Here is a 13,207-nt window from a genome sequence, read left to right as displayed (position 1 = left end):
CTCCAAGAGACTCAGTAATGTCGGTGGCATTGAGATTTCCAAAACACTGCATTGGAGAAGCATCTACCAAGGTAGCAGCTAACCTCCTTTTGATCAAAAGATTTTAATCCCAGACCCATGGCTGGCTTCAGGGGGTCCAAGGACACCTACAATTACAGCCATAGTTTTTGTCTATGTGCGTGTGGGGAGAGGGTCTACTGTCCGACAGGGGACCAGGATGCCAGTTTTCCCTTTGGACACCTGACTGATTTCATCTATTCATTAAAATATTTGAACACCAGGCTGGGTGAAGTGGCTCATGCCTGTAATCTCAGCACTTTGGGAGGCCAAGGTGGGCAGATCACCTGAGGTCAAGAGTTCTAGACCAGCCCGACCAACATGGAGAAACTCCGTCTCTACTAAAAATACAAAAAAAATTAGCCGGGCATGGTGGCACATGCCTGTAATCCCAGCTACTTGGGAGGCTGAGGCAGGAGAATCGCTTGAACCCGGGAGGCAGAGGTTGCAGTCAGCCGAGATTGCACCATCGCACTCCAGCCTGGGCAACAAAAGCAAAACTCTGTCTCAAAGAAAAAAAAAAAATTTGAACACTTGCTATGATGTGCCAGGCACTGTTCTATGCAATAGAGAAATGTATCAGAAAACACAAAAATGTCGGCACGCATAGCACTTTTATTCTAGATGGAGGAGGAGAATAAAATAAATTACATTATATGTTAAAGGGTCTAAGTGCCACAGAGAAAAATTAAGCAAGGGTGTACTGGGAAAAGGAGATGAAATTTTAACTAGGGTGGTCAAAGAAGGCATCATTGAAAAGATACATTTTTTTTTTTTGAGACCGAGTCTTGCTCTGTCGCCTAGGCTAGAGTGCAATGGCACCATCTCGGCTCACTGCAATCTCTGCTTCCTGGGTTCAAGCAATTCTCCTGCCTCAGCCTCCTGAGTAGCTGGGACTACAGGCACATGCCACCAAGCTCAGCTAATTTTTTGTATTTTTAGTAGAGACGAGGTTTCACTGTGTTAACCAGGATGGTCTTGATCTCCTGACCTTGTGAACTGCCCACCTCGGCCTCCTAAAGTGCTGGGATTACAGGCATGAGCCACCACGCCCAGTCACTTTTTCCTTCTTAAAAGGCTTTTGGAAGTAGAGATATAGAAGAAAACTGGAGGAAAGAAAGGTAGATAGGGGAGGGAGGTGGGCAGAGAGAAATATGGGGAAGGACCCAACAACTAAATGCAAGAGATAGCAAAGCCAGATGGGGCTGGAGTTGAAAGGCAGATGTAAACAGAACACACCTGTCTCTGAATTTGCAGACATAGAGTAATATTCTTTTAGTACCTCACACATTCCCCTTTCCCAAGAGCTGATGAGGGCCGGATGGATTCATCGCTGTACCTGCCTATGCCCAAAAATGTTCAATATCTCCCAGCTGTGGACCGAGGCGCACTGTGGGATTCCAGACGCTCTGGAATGAATCTAGCCCCTGGTTGGCCTTATTTCCACTTATCTGCCTATACAAGTCTCTCTGTGCTCCAGTCAAATCGGGCTTTTGGTAAAATTGTCCCAAACCTGCTTTCCTCCTGCCTCTGTGCAGGTGTTTCCTTTGCTTTGAATGTTGCTCAATCTTTCCTGGCTGAAACCTTCTCATCTTGAAAGCCAAGTTCCAGTGCTTGCTCTGATGTAGCTTTTATTGGTCCTTTCGGGCTCCCATCCCCATTCTCTCCTCTCCAGGTTGCTCCCAGGATTAGTTTTTAGTGTGCTTGTCTCATCCACTCTAGATTGTCAGACTCTTGAGGACAGTGACTGCTCTTCTTCTCTTCCTCATCGTCCATGTTCATTATTTGCACATTTTAAAAAGCCTGTGACCAGCCAGGTGTGGTGGCTCACACCTGTAATCCCAGCACTTTGGGAGGCTGAGGCAGGTGGATCATTGAGGCCGAGGCAGGATCTCTTAAGGCCAGGAGTTTGAGACCAGCCTGGCCGACATGACAAAACTCAGTCTCTACTAAAAATACAAAAAATTAGCTGGGCGTGGTGGCACATGCCTGTAATCCCAGCTAGTTGGGAGGCTGAGGCAGGAGAATCTCTTAAACCCAGGAGGTGGAGATTGTGGTGAGCCAAGATCACACCATTGCACTCCAGCCTGGGCAACAACAGTAAAACTCTGTCTCAAAAAAAAAAAAGAAAGAAAGAAAGAAAAAGAAAAGCACTCAGCAAATACTTGTTGCATTTAATGCTGCTGAAATGGGATTTGTGCTCACTGATGGGATTCCAGTAGGGGCTTCAGCTGCACTAATGAATTGATTCTCTGTTATCTTCTGTTCTCTATGTAACCACATTTGCCAAATCCCTTGCGTCAAGATTTTTAAATACATATAAAGGCTGAGCTTCTATTGTCGAAGTGAAGCGAGTAACTGAGACAACTTAATGAAACAGCTTATAGATTGTTGAGGAAAAAAAATATGCCTTTGAAATTACTGAGTCATTTCAGTTTTTATTCCAGGGTCATACAAAGCACTGACATCTGCATTATTTAGAAGTGCTTTCAAAGCTTTTTTTTTTTTTTTTTCGGTCATAACTCACAGTAAAAAGAAATATACATTTTATATTGCAACTCAAGTCATATAAATTCTTTCATTCCTTCCTTTAACATATTGAGCACCTACTATATGCCAAATATATTTTATGTGGAATACAGTAGTGAACAAGGTAAAAGAGGAAGAAAGAAAAGGAGGAAGAGAAGGAAATAAACAAAAATTCTGCCAAGACTTTACATTCTAGTGGAACAGATAATAGACAAAGTAAGTAAGCCAGGTCAGTGGCTCACACCTGTAATCTCAGCACTTTAGGAGGCCAAGGTGGAAGGATCCAGAGGACTGCTTGAGGCCAAGAGTTCAAGGACAGCCTGGGTAACATAGCAAGATGCTGTCTCTACAAAAATAAAAAAAATTGTTGGGTATGGTGGCATGTGCCTGTAGTCCCAGCTACTTGGGAGGCTAAGGGTGGAGGATTGTTTGAGCCCAGGGATTTGAGGAGTCTGACAGTGAGCTATGACTCTGCCATTGCACTCCAGCCTGGATGACAGAGCAAGACTCTGTCTCTTAAAAAACCAACAATACAAAGTAAAATATACACATACATGAACACACAGAAACAGAAGATTCAAGAGGCAAAACCACCTATTTCTACATGCAGTACACTCAAGATGTTTTTTATTTTTATTTTTTTAAATACTGGTCACATCCTGTTAAACCATTAAGTTGGCTTCTCGACTCAGTAATGGGTTGAGGCTTGCACTTTGAAAAATACTAGACAATTTCTGACACAGGCAGAGCATGTGCTGTTCTCCTCTTACAGAGGGAGGAACATGCGGAGATAAGAGTTCCTGAAGCTCATCCCCAATGAGGGAAGGAATGCTGAACTCTGCCTGAGGGCTCCCCAGTCCACTGCTGCCCTTTCCCCTGCCCTCTGTGGTGCCTGCACTTCTCATTCTGAAACCTTGCTCTGCACGGGGAGCAGCTCTTCCTTCCCTTGCCAGGTAAAATCACATGAACATGTCTAAGCCTAGCCAGACCGTACTACATTCCAGGATGTCTCTCAGGCCACTACTGCATTCTGGCTTGCCTGATTGATTTAGAGACAGGGTCTCACTCTGTTGCTGAGGCTGGAGTGCAGTTGTGCAATCATGGCTTACTGCAGCTTCGACCTCCCAGGCTCAAGCAATCCTCCCACCTCAGCCTCCAAAGTGGCTGGGACTACACATATGCACCAGCACACTTAGCCAATCTTTTTTTTTTTTTTAATTTTTAGTAGAGACAGGGGTCTTGCTATGTTGCCCAGGCTGTGGCTTGGACACACTATTGCTATACCAGAATAGGATCCTCTGCCCTGTGACCTCCTAAAAGAGCAGGTGCCAGTCACCTTTGTGTCCCCCGAAGCACAGTGCTTATCTGTAGGTATTAATAAATACATAGGAAATTGAATTGAATTTGTGACTCAAAGCAGAGGGGCGGAGAGAAGTGCTTCCTAGCCAGGATTTAGACCACATCTATTTAAAAGGCTAACAGACTAGAAAGGATACCACTGGTAAAAAGGTCTCTTTACCTGAGCTACAAAAGTCATACATTAGGTAGAGGCTTCAATAGTGTAGAAAATATACTAATCTGTTATCTCCCTAGAGACAGATTTAGAACCATGTCAGTTATGTTGTAGATCACAGAGAACAGAAGCCTAGTGAAATTAATTCAAGAGGGCTACCATAAGGAGGCCCAAGGAGTAGCTGGATGGACCTGAGGAAGGACAGGAGCCAGAGGCCCCCTGAGGAGCTCTGCAGCTGCAGAAGTAAGGCTGTCCTTGCTGTAATGGTGACCATTACAATGGGGACAGTTGCCACCTCATCAAAATGAAGAAAATCAGTTCAAATTCTCAAAAAAACCTACATGGCACAGCCAATTCTAGAATTGTCCACCCTTGCTTCCCTTGGTTTGAGTAGGATGGGGCTGTGTGTTTGGTGAAAATATCTAAGGAAGAAGGGGGAGAAGAAACTCTCTGAAAAGAAAGTAGAACTTTCACTAAATATTGACCCAATCTGGAATTTTCAGTTTTACCCTACCACCAGCGAGGATGGGACTTGAGCCAAGATGAGGTCAGTTACAAAAAGTTATATAAAATACTCTATGATACAGTGTAAAATATCATTTCAATCCTATTAAAAGTTAAAAAGAAATGTAGATTTTAGCTAAATGACCTCTAAGTTTCAGGGATCTACAAACCCAGGCCTGTATAAATATATCATGAAAATTTGTACAAGATATTTCATAAAATTCTCTGTTTCCTGGTTTTCAGTCTTTATTTTGAATCAGATTCTAATTCTGTAGGACTAGGGTAGGGTAGTGAGACTGCATATTTAAATAAGCACCCCGGATACTGCTAAAGATGGGTCATGTTGAGAGACTTTCTTAACCTAACTCCTTCCTACTTAAAGTAATTAAAAAGGAGCTCAACTTGCATGATAAGTTTTTTCTTTTCTTTTCTTTTCTTTTTCTTTTTTTGAGATGAAGTCTCACTGTCACCCAGGCTGGAGTGCAGTGACTCCATCTTGGTTCACTGCAACCCCTGCCTCCTGGGTTCAAGTGATTCTCCTGCCTCAGCCTCCCAAGTAGCTGGGACTACAGGCGAGCGCCACCACACCTGGCTAATTTTTGTATTTTTAGTAGAGACAGGGTTTCACTATGTTGGCCAGCCTGGTTTCAAACTCCTGACCTCCAGTGATCTGCCTCAGCCTCCCAAAGTGCTGGGATTACAGGCGTGAGCCACCATGCCCGGCCATTACGTTTTCAGTTTGAACAAAAATGGACACTAGAACCACGCAAACTCACCATTTATGTGGTGACACTAAGTAAGAGGATGTACAAAAACCACCACATTTCCTATTATGTAGTTTTAATTGCATTTAGTCACATCATTTATAAGGGCATATGTTTATAAAAGATGGTTAAGACTGGTTAGTAATTGATTCTTGGGGTTTGCTTTAAAGTGAGAAAGGGGGAAGTAGTTATGATTCAGAAAGAATATTTCAGGATGATACATGTTGACTAGAAACTCAAAAGGTACACTGACAGCAATCCTAGAAATAGCAAATATGGATGTAACTGATTTAAGCCTATTGGTTCATTTTTTAAAAGCACCCTTGTTTCTTTAAAGTTAAGTACTATAAATGATTCTTGAAAATCTACTGTGGACATGATATATTCAGTCAAACTTGCTAGGGGTTGGGGACTGATTTTGTGACCATCCAATTCAGAGTCTGATTGAGAGTTAAACAGCATTACAAAAAAAGTTACAGTCACGGTACATAATCAATTCCTTGGACAACACAGCTTCCACAGCTCTCCTCATCCTGGTTATCCTTTTTTCTGCTTTCACTTCCACATTCCTTTCTTTTAAACAAACAAAAAGTATCAGAGTTCACCAAAATTCTGAAAGTCACAGTTCATCTAGCACTGAATGACAGTAGCTTTGGCATTTGATATTACAAAGTCACTTTTCCATCACAAATATTTTCTTCATTCTGGGTCAAGGCGAGGTAAAACAGGAAGAATAAGGTTCCCAAATGCAGAGTCTTGAGTTATGAAGTATCCAGAAGAATGTGCATGAGCATGCTGAAAAGATTTTTTTAAAAAAGGCAATTAACCTATTAAATAGAGTCACAATTCTTCACGAAGGCATTAAAATTACTTATTCTTTCTGAATGCTTGAGACCAAATTTATTTGTTTATTCATTTATTTTTAATTGTTATGGGTGAGATGGAATTTGTCTTAAAATCAGTTCTTATGCTGCTGGTTATGTTTAAATATACAAGAAATGGACAGTCATACAGAATCTGGACTAACAAATAACAGGTGCCCAATTACCATCCTCTCTATCTACCCTGTGACCCTCCTCAGTCAATAAATGAGTCAGACATGAATTGTTTTGTTCCTTCACGTGAGGAAAACAAGTATCAAAGATCCCAAAATACTCTGATCTTGGTCAACAAATCAGGAACTTGAGAAAGAAGGGACAGTACAGTAGTTAGAAGGAGAGGAGGGAAAAGGCACTGAGATTACTGGCGATTAAAATACCAACATTTTGTAGAGAATGTTGGAATGTAAATAACAGAAAACCACCAGTAACTTCCATCATTAAAAAAAAAAAGGGCCGGGCGCGGTGGCTCACGCCTGTAATCCCAACACTTTGGGAGGCCGAGGCAGGTGGATCACAAGGTCAAGAGATCGAGACCATCCTGGTCAACATGGTGAAACCCCGTCTCTACTAAAAATAAAAAAAATCAGCTGGGCATGGTGGCACGTGCCTGTAATCCCAGCTACTCAGGAGGCTGAGGCAGGAGAATTGCCTGAACCCAGGAGGCGGAGGCTGCGGTGAGCCGAGATTGCGCCATTGCACTCCAGCCTGGGTAACAAGAGCAAAACTCCGTCTCAAAAAAAAAAAAAAAAAAAAAGACATTTTTAGGTCATCTAAAGTGAATGGAGGGCTGGGCAATGGTGGCTCATACCTGTAATCCCAACACTTTGGGTGACTGAGGTGGGAGGATCACTTGAGGCCAGCAGTTTGAGACCAGCCTGGACAACACAGTGAGACCCCCAACTCTAAAAGAATTAAAAATTAGCTAGGCATAGTGGCACGTGCCTGTAGTGTCAGCTATTTAGGAGGCTGAGGCAAGAAGATTACTTGAACCCAGGAGTTTGAGGTTATAGTAAGCTATGATGGCACCACTGCACTCCAGTCTGGGTGACAGAGTATGAGACCCTATCTCTAAAAAATAGATAAAATAAAATAAAGTGAGATGGTCTTCATAATGTTCCTTCCAATTCTGAGATTTAGAATCTCAGGTTTAAAAATATAAGTGATTAAAATATACTGATGGGAAAAAAAAAAAAAAGTCTTGTCCAAAGTCTCTGGAAATCTTAAACTATTCAAGATGAGACTGTAACACTAAGACTATTTATTACTCTGAAGAATATTTTTTTATTCTGATGAAGCATCACATTCCTAGTCCTATGGTAAGAGTGAGCTTTTAAACATCTCCTATAGCAACAGTTGTGCTGAACATTAAAAAAAAAAAACAAAAAAAAACTCCAAGCAACAACAATAAACCAATACAACTATCAAAGGATGAAATGACATGATAGATTTGAAAAAATGCATGTACTATTAAACTAGCCAGTTCCATTTTTCAGATCATTCCTGTCCATCGAAATATCCTAAACTCTTTTGTGCACAAGCAATCCCTTGGCATGTACAGCACAGAATCAATCATGACCAAGTCAGCACCATAAAAGATACTTTCATTACTGCTGCACCGGTCCTTCAAGTCCTCTGGGCATGACTGAACATCAGCAAACCATTGCAATTATGTGTGGAACATTTTTATTGATATTGCTCCACTGAAATAGACAATAACTATGTGCTGGCTTCTCAGACCCAGGAAATCTCCACTGAGGCAAGAATGTCAGTATACTTTGCTCACCTGCAAAGCTGCTTTCTGTTGCGCTGCAATATGCTGCTGCTCAGCGTGATCCCGGAAGTCCTTATTAAGGGATGGTCTCGAGAGTGCAATGCTAAAATGGGAATCTTGGTTACTTGGCTGCTTAAGGCAGAAACATCCTTACTTTTTTTTGGATGGTAGTAAATTATCTTCTTTCTTTAAATTGAGGTATCCTGGGCAAAAACCGCATCTACTTCCAGTGTACAATGTGATGTTTTAATATTTGTATATGCTGCGAAATGGTTAAATCAAGCTAATTAACATATCCATCACCTCACATACTTTGGTTGTGGAACATTTAAGATCTATTCTCTTAGCAATTTTCAAGTATGTATCATCAATTATAGTCACTATGCTATACAATAAATCTCTTAAAGAGATGGCCTTACTTCTGAATCACAACTTTTCATTATATATTCTTTATAGGGGTAAAAAAGACTACCCAGAATAAATCTTTTTTCCTTTTCTCTCACTATCTACATTAATTTATATAAAGAAAGTCTATATTATTTGTTGAGATTTTAAATGATCGTTTTAAAAAATTTTATCTTTTTTTTTTTTTTGGAGACAGAGTCTCACTCTGTTACCCAGGCTGGAGTGCAGTGGTGTGACCTCAGCTCACTGCAATCTCTGCCTCCGGGTTTAAATGATTGTCATGCCTCAGCCTCCTGAGCAGCTGGGATTACAGGGGTGCACAACCACACCCAGCTGTATTTGATTTTTGTATTTTTAGTAGAGATGGGGTTTCACCATATTGGCCAGGCTGGTCTCGAACTCCTGACCTCAAGTGATCTGCCACCTAGGCCTCCCAAAGTGCTGGGATTACAGGCATGAGCCATCATGCCCAGCCTAAAATGTATAATTTATGGTCTCCTACATTCAAACAGATTTGAGATACCATGATCTATCATGATCTCTATTAACATTATTTTAAAAAACAGTTAAATCACATGATACTCATCAACAATAAAACCATACTCTTTTGTTTGTATAATAATTAAACTTGTTTGTGACCAGCCAACATGATGAAACCCTGTCTCTACTAAAAATACAAAAATTAGCCAGGCATGGTGGCGCACGCCTGTAGTCCCAGCTTCTTGGGAGGCTGAGGCAGAATTGCTTGAACCCAGAAGATGGAGGTTGCAGTGAGCCGAGATAGTGCCGCTGCACTCCAGACTAGCGACAGAGCAAGACTCTGTCTCAAAAATAATAACAATTTAATACTTAAATTATCATAACCATGTTCCACATAGGTAGAACTATTATGAATAAATAATCAAACTTAGAGACACTTACCAGATTCTAAAGCAGCTACTAGATGCGTAGCTCTGTACTAAACACTAGGGGTATATGTAAGACAAGGCTCACAGATAACAGCAATCCTGATGAGGTGTGATGTATGTTAATAACAGGAGAATTAATAAGGACACTTAATATATCTGGAAGGATAGTGGTCTGAAAAAATGTTATAAAATGTAGAGTAATAGGAGACCTCCAGTGTTAAGTGGCAGGGGAATGACACGATCAGAAGTATCACCCTCTTGGCCAGGCGTCGTGGATCATGCCTGCCTGTAATCCCAGCACTTGAGGAGTCTGAAGCAGGAGGATCATTTGAGCCCAGGAGTTCAAGATCAGCCTGGGCAATATAGTGACAATCCCGTCTAAAAAATAAAATTAACCAGGTGTGGCGGAATGTGCCTGGTATTCCAGCCACTCGGTAGGCTGAGATGGGAGGATTGCTTAAGCCCAGAAGGTCAGGAGGTTATGCCACTGTAATCCAGCCTGAGTGACGGAGCAAGACCCTGTCTCAAAAAAAAGAACTATCATCCTGTAGTTCAGAAAGACCACTACTGTGGCAGACAGTGCTGGCCACCTCCTCAACAGCTGTTTATCTGCTTTCTTCCTTGTTAATGGAACCGAAACTTGGTTCAATGATCAGTGGTCACGTGCTTCAGGGTAGGCCAGGCTTATGCCCCAGGTGGTAGACCTTAATTGGTATAAGACAATGTCATTCCCCTAGCTGGTTTCTGCTTTAGGCAAGAGAAAGGTACAAAATCTGGGCAACCAGACTTCATGGGTGTCTACAGGAAGGCTTCTGAGAGTGTTCGCCTCACTTTTACAAATGGGACATATCACAGGAACCTTTCAGGCTTTTGCCTCTACAGGTGGCTCAGTGCAGGGTGATACCTAAGCCACTGCAGTCCTATTCTGACCTGAGGGAGCCACTGACCCATGGAGTAAAACAAAAAGGAAAGATGAATGAAGCTGTATCTCTAATGATATTGTGGCCACTGAATTAAGCCACTCTGGAACTACCTTATCTTCACACTCCTGGTTAACAGATACCCTAATGTTTATGCCAATTTCGTTACATTTCTGTTACTTCCCGATTAAAGCTTCCTAAATGACACAACTGATGAATGTATTCAAGAAGCATAAGACCACAGGAAATTTGAAGCAGTTATAATAATGGAGACAAGAAATGAAAGTGGCCAGGAATCAGGAAAGCATCAGTAGCAATGAAGAAAATGGACAGATGTGAAACACCATTCAAAGTATAAACACAAGAGAATGATAAATGCTTGCAGATGAAAGTGAAAGGGAATGGTAAACAATTGAAGCTCACATTTCTGACTTTGTAACTACTAGATGGTAGCCTGAACCATTTACTAAGACAGGATACACAAGAATATTCAGTAGTTGTTGGAGAGTGGGAAGGGAGAATGAGTTCAGTTTGGGACACACTACATTTAAAATGCCTGTGGGCATCAAAGTAGAGATGTCCAGGAGGCAGAGGTGGTGCTTAGAAGAAAGGACAGACTATAGCTGCAAATGCGGAAGTGATTAGCACATAAATAGCAGCTTGTGGGAAAAGACCAACTGCCCAGTGAAAGGAGGCAGACTGGGAAGCCTCTCTGGAACAGAATCCGAAGGGCTGTCAGCATTCAAGGGACAAATGGAGAAATGTCTGCAAAAGAAGTCAAGGTAGTCTCCTCCTATTGTTTTTAATTTTCTTAGAGTGAGCAAATGGAAACCAAGGACCGAGAGTACTTTAAGAAGGAGAGAGTGATCAGTGGTGTCAAATAACGCTAAGATGTCAGATAAGAAAGACTCTGGCCTGCTAGATTTAGCCCAGGAAGGTTACAAGTGACCTAGGCAAGAACATTTTCTTTGATGGAGGGCCTGGAAGCCAGACTGCAGTGGGTTGAGGCATGAATAAGTGAGAAAGTAAAGATGAGTATAGGCAATTGCTTTAAGAGAAAAAAGACAGGGTGGTAGCTGAATGAGATAATGGATCTTTTTTTTTTTTTTTTTGAGACAGGTCTTACTCTATCATCCAGGTTAGAGCGCAGTGATACAATCACAGCTCACTGCAGCCCCAAACTCCTGGGCTCAGGTGATCCTCCACAGGCATGCACCACCATGCCTGGCTAATTTTTCGTATTTTTTGTAGAGATGGGTCTTGCCACATTGCCCAGGCTGCTCTCGAACTCCTGGGCTCCAGTGATCCCCCCACCTTGGCCTCCCAAAGTGCTAGGATTATAGGTATGAGCCACTGTGCTAAGAGATAATGGTCTGAGGAAAGATACTAAATATGGCAGAGACTGAATACCCATAATAAAGATCATCAAGCCACCTAAATTTTATCCACTTTGCAGAATGATTAAAAAGTGGGCCACTAGCAGCAATTGCAGTAATAAAAAAGCATACAAAGCTCTTAAAAAAAAAAAAAAAAGGCTGTAAGGGCTAGGTGCCGTGGCTAAACACTTATAATCCCAGCACTTTGGGAGGCCGAGGCAGGAGGATCACTTGAGGCCAGGAGTTTGAGACCAGTCTGGGCAACACAAGATCTCACTTATCTCTACTAAAAAACCAAAAAAAATTAGCCAGGTCTGGTGGGGTGCGCTTGTAGTGTGAGATATTCAGGGGGCATCACCTGAGCCCAGGAGACTGAGGCTGTAGTGAGCTATGATTGTGCCACTGCACTCCATAGGTGTGCAGGTGACAGAGTTACACCCCTCACAAAAAAAGTCTGAAGGCTATGAAGGCTATAGGGAAATTAAATATTCTAGTTAGAATGTTTACAATTTAATCAGCTAAATAGTTTAATTGTTAAAAGTCTGACTAGGAAATAAAGGAAACCAGAATATATCACCTAAAATACACTTCTTTGATATAAAAGTTATTTTTGAGCTGAAAGCAATTAAGCAGCAGCTCAGTTAATAGGGTTGCTAAGAAATAAAAATAAAAAACAGCAGCAAACTGAAGAAAAGGTCTCTCTCCCCTCCCCACTTTCTGCCTGAAGACAGGATATAGCTTCTCCTGTGCTGGAGACAGCTCCAGACACTTAGCCTAGGGACAGCAGCAGAGGACTCTGCCAACAAGCCTTACTCCATTAGTTTTCTCCATATATTTACCTTCTCAGTTTCCCAGCTCGGAAGCCTAAAATCTCTTTCGTTTGTGCCACATTTCTCTACGAATTTATTATTCTTTGTTGAAGATGCTATATAAGCAGAGTTCTAAGCCACAATTTTGAGTTACTTTTCATTAAGGTTTCTCCCTTGTGATGTGTGCTGCATGCATTCACAAATTTGTTTTTCTTTGTTAATCTGTCTTTTGGTACAGAGATGCCTCCCGATAAGAACTAAGTTGTGCACAGGTAAAGTTTAGTCTCTCCTATAGAAATAAAACACAATGTATAGATCACAGTGTTAAAGGAAAAAATCATTGTCAGCAATTGAGTTATTTGGTTCAAGAAATTTTTATATCACTAAATATAAAAACCATATTATAGGCTGGGCATGGTAGCTCACATCTCTAATCTCAGCACTTTGGTAGGCTAAGGTGGGTGGATCACGAGGTCAGGAGAACCTCGTCTCTACAAAAAATACAAAAATTAGCCAGGTGTGGTGTGGTGGTGTGTACCTCTAGTTACAGCTACTTGGCAGGCTGAGGCAGAAGAATCACTTGAACCCAGGAGGCGGAGGTTGAGGTTGCAGTGAGCCGAGCTCATACCACTGCACTCCAGCCTGGAGACAGAGCGAGACTCTGTCTCAAAAAAACAAAAAAACAAAAAAATAAAAAACCACATAATAGTGTCAATACCTAGCTCCAGGATGATTTGTTGAAGACTGGTTCTGCATAAGTAGTTTTCTTT

At 41.7% G+C, this 13,207-nt stretch overlaps 1 protein-coding gene across 1 annotated transcript; it reads right to left on the bottom strand.

Moving 5' to 3' along the window:
- Nucleotides 1-3,199: 3,199 nt before the first annotated feature.
- LOC108305625 (INTS3 and NABP interacting protein) lies at nucleotides 3,200-13,207 on the bottom strand. Its single transcript, XM_037739196.1, has 3 exons — nucleotides 13,156-13,207; nucleotides 8,032-8,122; nucleotides 3,200-6,162 (listed from the first exon to the last, which is right to left on the bottom strand). The coding sequence occupies exons 1-3, from the start codon at nucleotides 13,191-13,193 to the stop codon at nucleotides 6,067-6,069; spliced, it is 225 nt and encodes a 74-aa protein (XP_037595124.1). The 5' UTR covers nucleotides 13,194-13,207; the 3' UTR covers nucleotides 3,200-6,066.

Source organism: Cebus imitator, unplaced genomic scaffold, assembly GCF_001604975.1.
Source record: "Cebus imitator isolate Cc_AM_T3 unplaced genomic scaffold, Cebus_imitator-1.0 Scaffold64, whole genome shotgun sequence".
Lineage (NCBI taxonomy): Eukaryota > Metazoa > Chordata > Mammalia > Primates > Cebidae > Cebus > Cebus imitator.
Note: the sequence above shows the minus strand (reverse complement) of the source record. Positions and strands in the feature narration are given on the sequence as shown.